General features: G+C 46.2%; 1 protein-coding gene across 2 annotated transcripts in view; it reads left to right on the top strand.

Annotated features, from left to right (window-relative positions):
- DHX15 (DEAH-box helicase 15) overlaps positions 1-18,057 on the top strand; it is a 297,726-nt gene extending 279,669 nt beyond the window's left edge. For both annotated transcript variants that reach the window (XM_030191241.1, XM_030191239.1), the window contains one exon: positions 17,493-18,057. In XM_030191241.1, coding sequence (XP_030047101.1) covers positions 17,493-17,610 — 118 coding nt within the window. In that variant the 3' untranslated portion in view covers positions 17,611-18,057. The remainder of the gene's footprint in view (positions 1-17,492) is intronic.
- The last annotated feature ends 306 nt before the right edge of the window (positions 18,058-18,363 follow it).

Here is an 18,363-nt window from a genome sequence, read left to right as displayed (position 1 = left end):
TAGGGAGCATGCTTCGGCGCCCCCGGGCAAGGACTCTAGAACCTTAGACTCCTTTGGGAGGAAGGCCTACCATTCTTCTATGCTCGTGGCCAAAATTCAGTCTTACCAGCTCTACACGAGCATACACATGCGGAACAATGTGTGGCAGTTGGCGGGCTTGGTTGATGCGCTCCCCCCAGAGCAAGCCAAGCCATTTCAGGAGGTGGTCAGGCAGCTGAAGGCGTGCAGAAAATTCCTGGCCAGAGGGGTGTATGACACCTTTGATGTTGCGTCCAGGGCCGCTGCTCAAGGTGTGGTGATGCGCAGGCTCTCATGGCTGCGTGCCTCCGACCTGAAGAATAGAATCCAGCAGCGGATTGCGGACTCGCCTTGCCGTGCGGATAACATTTTTGGAGAGAAAGTTGAACAGGTGGTAGAGCAGCTCCACCAGCGGGACACCGCATTCGACAAGTTCTCCCGCCGGCAGCCTTCAGCCTCTACCTCTACAGGTAGAAGATTTTTTTGGGGAAGGAAGACTGTTCCCTACTCTTCTGGCAAGCGTAGGTACAATCCTCCTTCTCGACAGCCTGCGGCCCAGGCTAAGCCCCAGCGCGCTCGCTCTCGTCAGCAGCGTGCGCCTCAGCAAGGCCCCTCGGCTCCCCAGCAAAAGCAAGGGACGAGCTTTTGACTGGCTCCAGCAGAGCATAGCCGACATCCAAGTGTCAGTGCCTGGCGACCTGCCAGTCGGAGGGAGGTTGAAAGCTTTTCACCAAAGGTGGCCTCTCATAACCTCCGATCAGTGGGTTCTCCAAATAGTCCGGCAAGGATACACCCTCAATTTGGCCTCAAAACCTCCAAATTGTCCACCGGGAGCTCAGTCTTACAGCTTCCAGCACAAGCAGGTACTTGCAGAGGAACTCTCCGCCCTTCTCAGCGCCAATGCGGTCGAGCCCGTGCCATCCGGGCAAGAAGGGCTGGGATTCTATTCCAGGTACTTCCTTGTGGAAAAGAAAACAGGGGGGATGCGTCCCATCCTAGACCTAAGGGCCCTGAACAAATATCTGGTCAAAGAAAAGTTCAGGATGCTTTCCCTGGGCACCCTCCTTCCCATGATTCAGGAAAACGATTGGCTATGCTCTCTGGACTTGAAGGATGCCTACACACACATCCCGATACTGCCAGCTCACAGGCAGTATCTGCGATTTCAGCTGGGCACACGTCACTTCCAGTACTGTGTGCTACCCTTTGGGCTCGCCTCTGCGCCCAGGGTGTTCACAAAGTGCTTGGCTGTAGTAGCAGCGGCACTTCGCAGGCTGGGGGTGCACGTGTTCCCATATCTCGACGATTGGCTGGTGAAGAACACATCCGAGGCAGGAGCCCTGCAGTCCATGCAGATGACTATTCGCCTCCTGGAGCTACTGGGGTTTGTGATAAATTATCCAAAGTCCCATCTTCTCCCAGTGCAGAGACTCGAATTCATAGGAGCTCTGCTGGATTCTCGGACGGCTCGCGCCTATCTCCCAGAGACGAGAGCCAACAACTTGTTGTCCCTCGTCTCGCGGGTGCGAGCGTCCCAGCAGATCACAGCTCGGCAGATGTTGAGATTGCTAGGCCACATGGCCTCCACAGTCCATGTGACTCCCATGGCCCGCCTTCACATGAGATCTGCTCAATGGACCCTAGCTTCCCAGTGGTTCCAGGGTGCTGGGGATCTAGAAGACGTAATCCACCTTTCCACGAGTTTTCTCGAATCCCTGTATTGGTGGACGATTTGGTCCAATTTGACTCTGGGACGTCCTTTCCAAATTCCTCAGCCACAAAAAGTGCTGACCACGGATGCGTCTCTCCTGGGGTGGGGAGCTCATGTCGATGGGCTTCACACCCAAGGAACCTGGTCCCTCCAGGAACGCGATCTGCAGATCAATCTTCTGGAGTTGCGAGCGATCTGGAACGCTCTGAAGGCTTTCAGAGATCGGCTGTCCCACCAAATTATCCAAATTCAGACAGACAACCAGGTTGCCATGTACTACGTCAACAAGCAGGGGGGCACCGGATCTCGCCCCCTGTGTCAGGAAGCCGTCAGCATGTGGCTCTGGGCTCGCCGTCTCGGCATGGTGCTCCAAGCCACATATCTGGCAGGCGTAAACAACAGTCTGGCCGACAGGCTGAGCAGGATTATGCAACCTCACGAGTGGTCGCTCAATTCCCGTGTAGTGCGACGGATCTTCCAGGTGTGGGGCACCCCCTTGGTGGATCTCTTCGCATCTCGAGCCAACCACAAAGTCCCTCAGTTCTGTTCCAGGCTTCAGGCCCACGGCAGACTGGCATCGGATGCCTTCCTCCTGGATTGGGGGGAGGGTCTGCTGTATGCTTATCCTCCCATACCTCTGGTGGGGAAGACTTTGTTGAAACTCAAGCAAGACCGAGGCACCATGATTCTGATTGCTCCTTTTTGGCCGTGTCAGATCTGGTTCCCTCTTCTTCTGGAGTTGTCCTCCGAAGAACCGTGGAGATTGGAGTGTTTTCCGACCCTAATCACGCAGGACGAAGGGGCGCTTCTGCATCCCAACCTCCGGTCCCTGGCTCTCACGGCCTGGATGTTGAGAGCGTAGACTTTGCCTCTTTGGGTCTGTCAGAGGGTGTCTCCCGTATCTTGCTTGCTTCCAGGAAAGATTCCACTAAGAGGAGTTACTTCTTTCTGTGGAGGAGGTTTGCCGTCTGGTGTGACAGCAAGGCCCTAGATCCTCGCTCTTGTCCTACACAGACCCTGCTTGAATACCTTCTGCACTTGTCTGAGTCTGGTCTCAAGACCAACTCTGTAAGGGTTCACCTTAGTGCAATCAGTGCATACCATTACCGTGTGGAAGGTAAGCCGATCTCAGGACAGCCTTTAGTTGTTCGCTTCATGAGAGGTTTGCTTTTGTCAAAGCCCCCTGTCAAGCCTCCTACAGTGTCATGGGATCTCAATGTCGTTCTCACCCAGCTGATGAAACCTCCTTTTGAGCCACTGAATTCCTGCCATCTGAAGTACTTGACCTGGAAGGTCATTTTCTTGGTGGCAGTTACTTCAGCTCGTAGAGTCAGTGAGCTTCAGGCCCTGGTAGCCCAGGCCCCTTACACCAAATTTCATCATAACAGAGTAGTCCTCCGCACTCACCCTAAGTTCTTGTCAAAGGTCGTGTCGGAGTTCCATCTGAACCAGTCAATTGTCTTGCCAACATTCTTTCCCCGTCCTCATTCCTGCCCTGCTGAACGTCAGCTGCACACATTGGACTGCAAGAGAGCATTGGCCTTCTACCTGGAGCGGACACAGCCCAACAGACAGTCCGCCCAATTGTTTGTTTCTTTTGATCCCAATAGGAGGGGAGTGGCTGTGGGGAAACGCACCATATCCAATTGGCTAGCAGATTGCATTTCCTTCACTTACGCCCAGGCTGGGCTGGCTCTTGAGGGTCATGTCACGGCTCATAATGTTAGAGCCATGGCAGCGTCGGTAGCCCACTTGAAGTCAGCCACCATTGAAGAGATCTGCAAAGCTGCGACGTGGTCATCTGTCCACACATTCACATCTCATTACTGCCTGCAGCAGGATACCCGACGCGACAGTCGGTTCGGGCAGTCAGTTCTTCAGAACCTGTTTGGGCTTTAGGATCCAACTCCACCCCCCGAGAGCCCTGTTTGTTCTGTTCCAGGCTGCACTCTCAGTTAGTTGGTAAATATTTTAGGTCAATCTCAGTTATGTCCTCGCCGTTGCGAGGCCCAATTGACCATGGTTGTTGTTTTGAGTGAGCCTGGGGGCTAGGGATACCCCATCAGTGAGAACAAGCAGCCTGCTTGTCCTCGGAGAAAGCGAATGCTACATACCTGTAGAAGGTATTCTCCGAGGACAGCAGGCTGATTGTTCTCACAAACCCGCCCGCCTCCCCTTTGGAGTTGTGTCTTCCCTTGTCTTTGTTTTGCTACATATGAGACTGGCCGGCACAAGCCGGTTTCGGGCGGGAAGACGGCCGCGCATGCGCGGTGCGCATTGGCGCGCGAGGACTAGCAAAGGCCTTTGCTAGTGAAGATTCCGATTGGAGGGGCTGCCGTGGACGTCACCCATCAGTGAGAACAATCAGCCTGCTGTCCTCGGAGAATACCTTCTACAGGTATGTAGCATTCGCTTTACTACAGTCTTATAACCTGCAAAATACCAATTTTTCAATGGGGATAACAGACAAAAGCTGAACAAACATCAGGAATTACAATATTTTAAACCAAATTATACAATTTTTTTTAAATGCATCAATTTTGTCTAGCATTTCTGGATGGGACATCCCTTACTGTAAGTGCCTGTCCACCCCTCCCCCCAACTTGACCTTTGATTTACATTGTGTTACAGACATAACAGTGTAGTCTGACAGTTTCACTTCTGTCTACTTGAATTTCTTCCTCTTCTTATAAAAAAAATCCTGCTCTTGTGAATCTGTAAGATCTTCTTTCCAGGTATTTGGATCCCAATGTGATGCCTGAATAATAAAAGCCCTTACATGTTCAGCACTGGCTTGTTTACAGCTCTTTCCTTTGTCTCCTGTGCTCATTCTGAAACCCTTTCCACTATCACTTTAGGAAGCACATTTACTTCTTCAATACATTGAATTTTCAGCTTTAATCTCTGATTTCACTCTTCTGCTGTTTGTCAATAAAAGCCAGCCCATTTCTCCAGCTGCTCTTGTTTTGCCCTTCCTCGCCTGTCCAAGCCTAGAGTTATTATGGACTGTTTAATTCCGATGGGATTAACTGCAGCTGCAAACTCTGGCCATGCCATAAATTTGGCCGCCAGTCTACCCAGGGTCTGGATTGGGGCTTGTCTTGGTATACCATCCCCCTTCCTGTTCTGCTGCTTTGTCCCTATTTTTAATCTAAACATTGCTAACAATGGCAAGCAGTCTGTATAAACCTCCTATAATAGCTATGCTTTATATCCAGCACTGTCTAGCCAAGTTTTAAATGTAACATGCACATTTGTGACATTTATACATATCAGTAAGAAGATACCCCACTTCTGATACTAAATGGTGCAGACCTCTAGCTACTGGCTTCAGATTCTTTGTGTATCTCTTGTAATAGGTGCAAATGTATTCAAGGCAATATAACTGGACAGAAATGGCTCCTGGCTGGTTAAATCTCCTGTTTGGGGCTAACCACTGTTTTTCAGCAGTACTTAACCAGTTGAAAATAACCAGTAGGCACCGAATGAAAGCCGGCTATTTGGGGGACAGGATTGGCACTTAGCCAGTTAAGTGCACTTAACCAGCCAGGTTAACTGCATAAATAGGACTACATAAAAGTCCTCTATCTTTATACGGTAACACATAACTGGTTAAGTGCTGAATATTGCACTTAACTGTCTATGCATTAGCTGGCTGTGGAAACCCAGAAATTCAGTGATGAGGCTTGACCATGTCCCCGGCATTGAATTTATTGGTCAGCGGTAGTCAGCAAAATACTGATCGCCATCACCTGAATATCGGGCCCTTAGCTTTTTGTTTGCATATGGGAATAGATCAGGCACTTGCTATTGTGGTCTCTTAGTGTAATGTCCTCCTAAAGCAGTGCATTACTCAAAAGTATAACCTCCGTACATCAGCACACACTAGAAGTTTTTTTCTTTATCTGAAATGTAATCTTATTGAATAAATGTAGCTAATTTACTCAGTTTGTGGATTCTCAGACCCAGGGCAAAAGACTTGTAATTCTGAAAGCTGCATCGGTGGGTGGAGGTGGAAATTTGAAGAGAGAGGCTTTATGCTAGAGATGAGAGAGTTGTCAGGTAGATGAAAGCAGTTCAGAGAGGGGGTGCTAGGTTTGTGCAATATTGAGAGGGAAAAAGGCAAGTTCACTCCAGGGCAGCAGAGACGTGCTTCTGAGACAAGATGGAGAATGTCTGATCTTGTGGGGACAGAGTGATCAAGAAGAGTACCCACAAGACCAGAGGATGAGATAAAGAGACCAGTAAGGACAGAACCCGAGGCCAGGTAGCAGAGGAGGTCATAGAGGGCAGTCCTTGATTGGAGAGAAAGGTCATATCCTTGCTGTCCCATCAGATCAAAGATAACATAAGCATTGTCATACTGGGACAGACCAAAGGTCCATCAAGCCCAGAAACTTGTTTCCAACAGTGGTCAATCCAGGTCACAAGTACCTGGCAAGATCCCAAAACAATACAATACATTTTATGCTGCTTATCCTAGAAATAAGCAGTGGGTTTTCCCAAGTCCTTCTTGTGGACTTTTCTTTTAGGAAGATATACAAACCTTTTTAAACCCTGCTAAACTAACTGCTTTTATTGCATTCTTTGGCAACGAATTCCAGCGTTTAATTACATGTTGAGTGAAGAAATATTTTCTCCGATTTTGTTTTAAATTTACTACTTTGTAGCATCATTGCGTGCCCCCTAGTCCTAGTATTTTTGGAAAGAGTAAACAAGCGATTCATGTCTACCCGTTCCACTTCACTCATTATTCTATAGTCCTCTCTCATATCCTCCCCTCAGCTGTCTTTTCTCCAAGCTGAACAGCCCTAGCCTCTTCAGCCTTTCCTCAAAGGGAAGTTGTCCTATCCCCTTAATCATTTTCATCCTTGCCCTTCTCTGTAGCTTTTCTAATTCCACTATATCTTTTTTGAGATGTGATCAGAATTGCACACAGTATTCAAGGTGCAGTTGCACCCTGGAGCGATACAAAGGCATTGTAACATCCTTATTTTTGTTTTCCATTCCTTTCCTAATAATACCTAACATTCTAGAGATAATCAGGAAATAGCAGCAGCTAGACAAAGGAATCAAACTCGGCTGGGAAAGGGGGAAGGCCTTTGCAGGAGAATAGACCACTAGTAGTGAAACTTATACAAACATGCAGGGGTGGCTGTGGTACGTATGAGACTACATTACACACAATGCTTTGCTGATATGTTGCAGGAAGTTACTGCAACGTTAAAATCCTAAGAGTTAGAATAACATTATAGGCATTAAACACATTTTAGAACTATGCTGTAAAATCTAGTATAAGGCTGCTGGGGGCAGAACACTTGCAAAGTAGACAGGCACAAATATGACAGCAAACTTTCAACCTCTGTCCATGTTTTCAGAAAGCAGGCTGCAATGGGCTTGAGGGGAAAACACACTTCAGAGAAGTGTAGCAAAGAAATGTTTATGGATTGGCACACTTTTTCTTAAAGGTAGTGAAATTCTACCCTCTGCCTAGGGGTCCAAAATGACCACAGTTAATAGAAGGCATAGGGCCATAAAAGGAAGAGAAGGGAAAAAAAAATGCTTGCATGTCTCTAGTACTGTGGACCATGGTTGTCTGTGCTAACAAGATAAGGAATAGTCTCATAAGGCTAGTGGAAAAGGTATATAGCTTAGACAGTAAGTTAGAAATGCTAGCGTTGCCTAGGCTGCTGTCTGACTCGTATTTTGTTGTAGCTTCCGTCCAAGAGTTACATCGGGTGCTTGGGTACACATTAGCATCAAGAGGACCTTGATATCCCTTCCCGTTGGCCTTGACTGATGCCTACCCAAAGAGAAGGAAGGATTCATCTACCAAATGTGGCCAGTGTTGAGCAGAGGCCTAAAAAGCATGTACATAGGGTCTACCTAGAGCCAGATGTTGAGTTCTCTGAGCTACTGGTGATCACCCTGTTCAAAGGTACACTGAGTAAGATCATCAGTGAGAGGCTTGCTTGATTTCTTTTTTCGCTTAATGCTTTGATGATTACGATCGATACATCCCACACACCTAATGTCCGAACTCAGTGCTAAATAAGGATAGTGAAGTGGACCATCAAAAACCAGAGCAACAATTAGAGCATTGTCTTTCAGCTCTGCCAATAGACAAATAAGTGTTCTTCATTTATCAGCCCATCTTTTACTCCATGTTTTTTTCAATCCTTTTTATTAATGGTAAATGCAAAACACATCACTACATGGCAAGCATCATAAACTTATTCCAATAAACAGTCAAGTTCAACAGGCTCAACACCATCATAACATTTGTTTCCCCCTGTGTTTACTCCCCTCCCATCCCCTCACATACCCCTGATCAACATTTAACAATATAACATTTCTTGTTTAAGTCTGCTTCATTTTACAGCACTCTGCCTCTGGGATACGCTCCAAATCTGGCAGTGACTCCATCTGACTCCAGCGCCCACTTGGGGCCTGTACTCTTATGGCCCCCAGTAGGTGATCAACATATCATGCAAGTGTGAGCCACTGCTCATTAATCCCAGTTTTCCCGGCTGAACATCTGGGCCACTGTCAATGTCAAACCCTTACAAATATCTCAGAACGTCAACCTCCAAGCTCCCTTTGGCTAACAAAGTGTGAGGCAGCAAAAAGGAAGCCAACAGACACTGCCAGCTATTGGATCTCGAACCAAACCCCACACTTTTAAACCCTCCCCCTTTGAACCACCCTGCCCCCTTCCCCCCCTCCCTCCCCCCTGTATTTCCATGGTGTACCGATCAGCAATTCAGAACTCTACTGGGGTCAATGAATCCCAAAAGGGTGCCCACCTCCAACAAAAATCTTCTCCTCTAGCCGATGCTAGGTCCCCTACCCCCCTACGTTTCAGCACGCACAAAGAAATCATCCTGGACCTCCATTGCTGGAAAGTTGAGGGTTCCGCCACTATCCATTGGTGAAGTATTACTTTCTTACCCATGAGAACCACCCGCTTTAGGAAGGGCTTGAGCCCCATTACCCCTGGGGCTGCTATTTGGAATGAATCAAATAACAGGGATGCATGTGGCGTCCAAGTCACTCACCAGAGAGCCGACACTTGCCCCGCCACACACCTACAAAACTCCATTACGCTCAGGCACTGCCAGAACATGTGTCCAAGGCCCGCCGGGGAGCAGGCGCACTTGGCACAGGCATCATCTGTACGCATGGCTGCCCTCATCGCCGTATGCGGGGAAAAATACATTCGCATTACAAACTTGTAAAGGGTTTCTCTCAGCGTCACGTTCTCCGTTGCCCTGGGAATCTTGAATACATAAGTCTTTAGTTGCTCTCCCCTAAGCCTCAGTGATAACTCATTGTTCCATTGGGTTGCCAGCTTTTCATAATCTACCTCACCCAGCTGACCCTGCAGACATGAATGATAGTATTTTAGGGGGACTGCTGACTGCGCATCCAAGGCAAATAACTCAAGCAACTTTTCCCACACCGCAGAGGACAGAGAAGCGGACGGGATCGACCGGACATAATGCTGTAATTGATGCCAAGCAAAAGAATCCCCCCGTCACAGTCCCAAATTCCAATCTCCAATCATCCAACGTCCTCCTCTCTCCATCCTCTGTATATGACTGATGTAAATAGTGAGCACCTCTGTCTCCCCAGGCCACAAATTGGGCTGAAGTCAAGCCCGGAGGAAAATCTGGATTGCCCTGCAACGGCAACAGAGGAGAGAGCCTCGACGAGAGCCCAAAAAAGCAACACACCCATTTCCACGCCTGTCGCAATGGTAAAAACAAAGATGCACAGGGCCCCAACACCCGGCATTTGCGCGACCGTGCATGTAACCAAGCACTAAAATGTATCTGCTTCAACAGCAACTATTCCTCCTCCGACAGGGTGAAATAACTCGTACCTCTAAACCAGTCGGAGATGTGCCTCATATTCCCAGCTACCGACAATAATTTAACGTTCAATAATCCCCAGCCCCCCCTGACTCTTTGGCCGATAAAGTTGCAACGCTGCCATCCGCGCTTGCTTACCTTGCCAAATGCAACGTGCCACCAGCCGGGTCACCAGCCGTTCATCCTTCCGGCTAAGCAGTATAGGCACCATTTGCAAAATATAGGTCCACTTGGGCACTAACACCATATTAAATAGAGCCACTCTGCCCAAAGCCGACAATGGCAGGGACTGCCACACCCTTAAAGAAGCCCTTGTACTTTCCCGCAATGGCTCAACATTCAACTCGTAAAGCTGGGTTAAATCCCCCGAAATCCATACTCCCAATATTTAAGTGGACCCGATGTCCAGGACAAAGGAAACTCTCCCTCCCACTGGTCTCGTATGTGGTCCTGAATCGGAAACGCTACTGATTTTTGTACATTAAGGGTAAAGCCGGAAAAATAGCTGAACTCTTCGATTTCGCCAAGAAGGGCAGGGACCGACTGTTGCGGCTTCGTCAAGGTCACTAAAATATCATCCGCAAAAGCTAATGTTTTCATTAAGAACGAGAAATCCTCACCGAAGATATCCGAGTCACCCTGGATGGAACGCAACAATGGCTCCAGGTATAAAAGAAACAACAGAGGGGACAGGGGGCAACCCTGCCGGGTTCCACAAGACACTTCAAGGGGGGCGGTGCGCATTCCATTCACCACTAAAGACGCACTAGGCTTTTCATAAAGCGTCTCTACAGCCTTTCTAAACCATCCCGTGATCCCAGTAAAGTCTAACACTGCAAACAGATAATCCCAGTGCACCTTGTCAAACGCTTTCTCCGCGTCCAGGCTGACTAGAAGAAGAGGCTCGTTGACAACCTGGCTCTGGGCGATAGCAAGACACACTTTCCTCACATTCAATGAGGAGTGTCGCCCCCGGACAAAGCCCACCTGCCCCTCCCCAATCAGCGCTGGTATGTGTGGTGCTAACCTATCCGCTAGGGCCCTAGCTAAGATCTTCAAATCTACGTTTATCAGGGAGATCGGCCTGTAGGAACCCGGCAGGTCTGCCAGCCTGCCCAGCTTGGGTATCAAGGTGATCAGGGCATCGTTCGAATACCTGGGAAAGGAGCCCTGAAGCAGCAATGCTTCAAAAAAGTCGAGCAACGGGGCTGCAATCTGTGGAAACATACATTGATAAAACTCAGACACACATCCATCCGGCCCAGGCGCTGAGCCCCTTTTTAACGCCTTGACCACCCACTGAATCTCTGTCCCCTTCAGAGGGGCATCCAACTGGGCTACAACGGAAGCCGAGAGGTGGGGAATACCCGAACTCTCCAAATAATCTCTCATCGAGGGCCCCTCCTGAGAGGCTGGCGACGCGTACAAGGCAGCATAATAGTCATGAAACAACTTCGCTATCTTCGACGTCTGAGTCTCCCGTTGCCCATCTGGTGCTGTTAAGGACGGAATAAAGCGATTACCCCCCCCCCCCCCAGGTTTTCACAAGCCGTGCCAACAACCTTCCCGATTTGTTCCCAAAGCGATGAAACCTAAGAGCGGTAAAAAAGGTGCTTTTTGGTGCGTTCGTGGATCAGGGCATTCAATGCCGCCAGAGCTGATAACATCTGCTCCTGATTCTGCGCCGAGGGGGCCGCCAGATGTGCTTACTTCTCCTCCTGATATACCCGCTCTAGCCGAACAAGACCCTGTGAGAGTCGCTTAGAGCGCGCACACATGTATACTATTATGTCCCCGCGCAACACAGCCTTGGCGGTTTCCCAATATAACCTAGCATCCGAAGTGTGGCAAGCATTCGCGTCAGCAAAGAGTGACCACCTTTTCTGCAGATATTCCTTAAAATTGTCATCTTCTACCAAGTATGACGGGAATCTCCACAATCGCTGTCGCAGCCTCACCTCACCCAGGTCCATGTCTACCCAAATTATTGCATGGTCCGAGACTTCCATCGGACCAATTTCCGATCGTACCACCTGCAGAAACAGAGGGGCCGACACCAATATATAATCCAGTCTGGACCAAGTGCCATGTGCTCGTGACAAATGAGTATAGTCTCGTGCGCTAGGATTACACAGCCGCCACGGATCTACCAAGTTTAGGGCCTGACACAGGTAAGGTAAACCTTTCCCCCCTCCCATTACCGTCCCCAGGGTCTGGGCCAAGCGGTCCTGAAGTGCATCCAGCACCTGGTTAAAATCGCCCACCACTACCCAAGGTGCTGATGCATGTTGTATCCCTAGACGCACCAGGTGTTGAAAAAACGAGTGGTCGTACAAATTGGGTCCATAAACATTTAATAGATAAAAGTCCTGCCCCATAACATTCATCCGCAATAAAATGTAACGCCCATTCCCATCACGTGCCACCAACTGAACGTTACATTGCAGACTCTTATGTACCAACACCGCCAATCCCCCCTTTTTACCCTTGGCTGACGCAAAAAAGCAGTCCCCCACCCATCACTGTTTTAACTTTAAGTGTTCTACGTCAGATAATTTGGTTTCTTGTAAACAGGCCAGGGAAACATTGTGACGCTGGAGGGTAGCTAAAATTTTTGTACGTTTGATAGGAGAAGTGATGCCACAAACATTCCAGGAAATTATTCTAGGCACCGGTAGCTTAGCCAGGATCTCCGGTCTTCACTTTAACAAAGACCCAAACTCTCCGAGGGTTCAAGACTCCCGGGCGCCCAGCCTTCACCCCAGAGCCCAAAACCCTGACACATCTTACAAGAATCTCTCTCACCCCCTCAACACACAACACAAAACTACAATCCCCATCGGACACCATGGAATACACGAGACCCAACTGCCCTTCCAACCTCCCACCCCCCCCCCCCCCTTCCTGACTCCACCCCTACACCTCTCAGAACCATTCTTCTCCATGTAGCCACAGAGAAGCCTGTCTGTGATCACGCAATGATACCAGGAGGAGTCCCGTCCTCACTCATAACCAATTCTTACCCATTGGCCATGCCTTGAAGTTAAAGGCACCCTCATCTGTTCGTCTCACACACACCTCAGCTCTCCCAACATTCCCACTGACTGTATTTCATAACTCTTCCCTTTATTGTCCCTTCCATACCTCACTCTTTCGTACCCCACCTCTATTCACCTCACCGATCAGACCGCACTACACACTTCACACTGAACCTTGTGCACTACCAGACCCTCACTCACCCCCTACTTACCCGCCCCCCCCAAGAAACCCTTATACGTGATTCTATAGTACAGTAAGAATAACTCTGAAAGACAGTGCCTCAAAAATGTCCAAGTGCAAGTCCTTCCCATCATTACCAGCTCCCCAGGTCGATACGCTCAGCTTCTATGCTCCGATCACTGTCACGTCCTCTCCTAGCTCACTCTTCTGCCACTTGTTGTTCCAGGACTCCATTGAGCCAGGCCATCGCACTCTCCGGTGTCTCATGCGAGCGCCACTGACCATTGTGCCAGATCTTTAATACCGCAGGATAACGAACTTGAAACTTGTATTTTCTCTCAATCAAGCGAGTGCAGACCTCAGAGTACCGGTGGTGCTTCGCCGCAAGCGCTGTGGAGTAGTCTTGATAGACCCGCACCTGGGCTCCCTCGTAGCAGACATCCTCTTTGTGCTGGCGATAATACTGAAAGAATGCGTCTTTCTGAGCCGAGTTGAGGAACTTCGCTATTACTGTTCTAGGGCGTCTTTCACCTGCCCGAGCAGCTCCCAGGCGATGCGCACGCTCGAGTTTGACCGGGTCCGTTTCTTCATCCCTCACTACCATCGGGCTCATCCAGCGCTCCATTACCTGGCGTAGGGATCTTTCCGGTACGGTCTCCGGAATGCCCAGGAAGCGAAGATTATCTCGACGAGACCTGTTTTCCAGGTCCTCTAACTTGTTTTGTTGCTCCGCTACCAGCTCCCGAAGACTTGTCAGTTCCGCGCTACTCCCCTGGGTGCCATCTTCCAGATCAGACACGCGGCACTCTAATTTGCCCATTCGCCGGGCTAATTCGGTCGTGATTTGTGAGATACCGGTCAGCTGCTCTGACAAGCGTCGCAGGCGCGGTTCCAAGGCAAGCACTACCGCGTTGGTTAGTTCTGTTATTGCTGCCTCAGTACAGGTAAGCTGCAGGGCCTGTCCTTGGTCCGCCATCTTGTCCTCTGCAATTTTGGCTCACTCTGACCCTTTTTTTGTTGTTTTTTCAGCCATTCTGCTTTTCTGTGTGAGATATCTGTCCATACGCTCCACCAGGTTTCACTACAAGCAAAAGGTAGGCCAATTTGGGTCTTTCAGTGTCAATTCCAAGGGATTGAGGATGAGCCCCTCAAGCAGGAGGCAAAAAGCACGTCTGCCTCCTCTCACTGCATCACGTGATCTCCCTTACTCCATGTTTTTAATGGCTTTTTTTTTTACTTCAAATAAAATTTCTATCATTCATGTCAGAAATAGATAGCAATATAAAAGTTGCATTGAATCCTGCAGTTGTTCCTTAGACCTATGCTCCATCTAGAGGTGTTTATCATCAACACCAGAGCTTTGAGACACCTCAGAGTTGGTAATAGCCACCCAGATGTTCATATCCATTGCATCAGAGGAAGCTTCCCTGAGGCATCAACATGCATCAGAGTTTAGATGCCTAGAGATGAGGCCTTGACAACTAGCTGGGTGCAGATCCTGATCTCTCTTTCAGAAAGTCAACAGTTTTGAGCAGTTACACATATTTCATGTTTTATGCTCAGCAAATCAAGAAAAAAACTGTTGTGTAAATTTCACTAGGTCTTCACCTTCCGCTTCTTTTGGAAAAATTAAATATCTCTTTTGTCTTGTATAGATATATTTGTGCTCTGCCCAGAGTTGGGAACGTTAGATGAAACTATACAAAATGGAAAGCTGAACAAAACCTTTTTTTTTTTTTTTTTTAAACTGTGAAATACTCAAGGCTATATTCTTTGGTTTGGAGAACAACAGTGGGTCTCTACTGTTGATAGAATTATATATTCAGGTGCAACACTTAGATTCAAGACTAAGTCTAGGTGCTATGAATTATCTTAGACTCAAAGCTTACTTTTGAATATCAAATTAATGTGCTAGTTAAATTCTTTTTTTGACTTATGTGTAAGGTCCTCATTGAGTCCTGTTAGCTTTAGAATAATAGCACAAGCCATTTTAATATCTCAGATTACTGTAACTCACTTTATTACTCACTAACTGTGAAGCTGAAGAAGCTTCAACTGCTGGAATATATTCCCGCTAGATTGATATTTAATCTGTGAAGATATAGTGAAGCTACTTCATAGCTCAGTGATTTGCATTGGCTAAAGATTGATAGCCATATAAATTTTAAACTTGCATTCCTAGCCTTCAAAAGTCTTTATGGGCTAAACCCAGAGATAATAGCTCAGTCTTTCTTACTGTCAGGCAATGAATTTAAGACCAGGAGTAGGCTTTATTTGAATGTCTCTCTTACGAAAAATATAAATTGTTAGTCTGGAATAGTATTCCAATTCTGAATTGACATGTTACATCTTATTTTTTTTATTTAGAAAGGTTCTGAAAATCTATTTCAAAGCAACGATTGACATCAGAAATATGTATTTTATCTTGCTACGTAGGAATGATGATTGTATTAGCTTACTAGATCTGCTGCTGCTGACTTCTTTGGTTTTTTTATTAATTACCTTCTTTTATGAGATGTTTTTTTATTGCTGGTAATCCGCTCTGCAACCCTCTGGTTAAAAGCGGAATAAAAATTCAATACAATACATTGCATTGGATAGCCTCTACTTCTGAATCTCTTGGTCATAAGTATCACTTGTCTGTTAAATTCTGTATGTTGTCTGTTAAATTCTCAAGTGAAGAAACAGAGAATATGGTAAGTTCTGTTTCACGTTTCTATTATGAAAACTTTCAAAATGAAGAAAGTGGTTCCTATCTATTGGTTTTCTGTAAACCATGGGAATAAAGCCATAAGTATTTTTTCTGATAAGAATATAAAAAAAAAGGAATTTAATTGTAATCATGCATGGTGAACAATAAGTTAATATCCAATGTGTTCAACCAATTGTGGAATTTGTTATAATCTATTGATATTACCTTTCCACTGTACCAGTATATTGTCAATGTATCCCCTCCAGAATCTCATTCTTGAAACGGATGTGATTCCAAATACAAATACTCGAAATAAGCTACATATAGAATGGCAATATCATGAGCTATGGATGCCCCCATAGCTGTCCCTTTAATCTGTTTGTAAAATTTTCCTTGAAAACAAGAAATGTTTTCCTAAAGGGCTATTGCAGCTAGCTGTACAATGAATACAGTAGCTACTCTGGTGTTATTAGTTCTATCATTCAAGACATTGATGATCCTGAGAACCTGTTCTTGAGGAATGTTGGTGTACAGTGCTTCCAAGTTGAATGTTACTAAGACAATATCTCTGAGGTCACCATAAAAATCTTCCAACAGATTGATTATATGAGAGGAGTCACGGACATATGACTTAACCCTATCTGGTAGGTTCTGAGGCCCTTCTGATTTCAGATATGCTCCTTTGGCTATGGACGGGTCCCAGAAATAACATGGCGATCTCTAAGGCTTTGATGTTAGGAAGAAACAGTTAATTTCTGAAACTGTTGCTGTTGTGACCTGAGGCAGGTAACAAAGGGCCAGTGAGCTTTGGAAGAGGGCATAGGAGTCCTTGTAGGCAGAAACTGAACCACTATCCAGATGATGATAAATCAGAGCCTTGCTTCACCTCCATTGTATTTACACTCTAAGTACTTAAACACTGGTGTTCAGGCTGTTGTGGACACAGAGTTTTGAGAGCTCCTGCCCAGTCTAGGTAGAGCTTATGTACCTCTCACTTGTCTGTGCTGGTCCCATCAAACTAGTCTAGAATCCACTCAGGGAAGCCTTGGCAGTCGAGAATCAACAGTGAGTACATTTTAGCTCTTTCTGGAGTTACGCGGGATTAATTTAACCATCAGTTTCGAGTTTTATCATGGCTGCATTTTTTGTTGTTTGTGTGTGTGATTTATCCTGGGTTCTTGGCTTTGAGTGGAAGGGTAGCACTATCCCTTTTTCTCTTTCCCTCTGCTGGCAAGGGGGTATAACCCACTTGTCTGGACAGATTTAGCAGGACTTGAGGAATGTAAATTAACAGGTAAGCTTAAATTTTGTCTTGGATGGCTATAAACGTTAAATAGTTCATAGGGTTTCTGCTAGGCATAATTCTGACAAAAGATATTTTCCCACAAAGTGCAAGACGGTATAGCTCTATTTCCCCAATTAAGCTAATTAGATTTTATCCGAGTCCCTATTGTGGATGCCCACTTGCATAAATGTCAGACATAGGGCACTTCATATCACTCTGATTCCAGTTCAGCTTCTCAAGGACCATGTTAAAGTTGCAGATGAGCTATAGATCAGTTTGATGTGATGGCAAAGCCTCAGTTTGTTCCAGTCATGGACACAGCTAAATTAAGGGGGTGTACTTATTTATAGAAATTTCAGCACTTTAAAAGATCAGATTGCCATGTCAACATTTTGAAGATAAGGGTTGCTATAAAAGCTTTGCTGAATACACTGAACACACACAAATGTTAAACATGGAGAAACATGTTTTAATCTATTTTGTCAGGAAACTTGCAAGGCGTGGGAGTTAATTTCTGTTTTTCCTCTTATAGGAAAACTATACTCAGTTAAAACATTTGAATGCATGCCATTTAAATCCCTGTCCTATTTTACCCTTTTATTCCAGATGTTTACTCACAGCTGAAACAGGTTCAAAGGTAAACAAGCTATGAAACTATTAAACTACTAAACTGTTTTTTTTTTTCCCCCTCAGGCTGGTGAAAATTGCTGCTCAATATTATGATATGAGTAACTTCCCCCAGTGTGAAGCAAAAAGACAGTTGGAACGCATCGTTGCTAAACTTCAGTCCAAGGAGTATTCACAGTACTGATTTGTATACAAGTTTGTTCTGAATTTCTGAGGACAGCTTTAAAAGAGAGTGAACTCTGTTAAAGTTGTGCTATACTTGGTAATTCAGTGATGGCCTTTGCCTTTTTGAGAGCTTTTTAATTTTTTCTTTTACATTAAATATTACATTCTGATTTCATAAAACATTTATGGCTCCCTTTTGTGTTGACACTGTAGATTATACTGGAAACGTCGATCAATGTTTTGCAGTTCATTGGAAGTAGTTCTATACATAACAATGTTATAAGCATTTCTTTAGAAATGTTTGAAAATGCTTCTGAAATGTGATTATCGACCATGTTATGCATGATCGTTGTAATTGTTGACATTCCTTTTAGAAGTTGTGAAATGTTACAACTTGTGCTTCTGTAGAAACACTTCTCGGCCTCAGGACAGAGGCACCACCTTCAATAAAGTCTATTTATACAAATTTTCAGCTAACATTGTAATGTGTCTGTGTTCGGGAAAGTAGATGAGAGGGGAGGACAGAGCATGTTTGAGAGTAATTCATTTCTCTTATTCCCCCACCCCACCCCATTCAACAACTTTACTTTTACAGCACAGTAATTTCCTCTAGCTCACTATCTCCTTTCTTCAATCCCTATAGCCTTTCCACAGTCTCAAATAAGACCAGTTTATTTACACTGGGGAGGAGGGGGACTGCGGATAAAGATTTTAAACTTTAAAGTGGCCAGATACTTGGACATTAGTACAATTTTTAAATCCCAGAAAGCCA

The sequence above is a fragment of the Microcaecilia unicolor genome, chromosome 2 (assembly GCF_901765095.1).
Source record: "Microcaecilia unicolor chromosome 2, aMicUni1.1, whole genome shotgun sequence".
NCBI lineage: Eukaryota > Metazoa > Chordata > Amphibia > Gymnophiona > Siphonopidae > Microcaecilia > Microcaecilia unicolor.
Note: the sequence above shows the minus strand (reverse complement) of the source record. Positions and strands in the feature narration are given on the sequence as shown.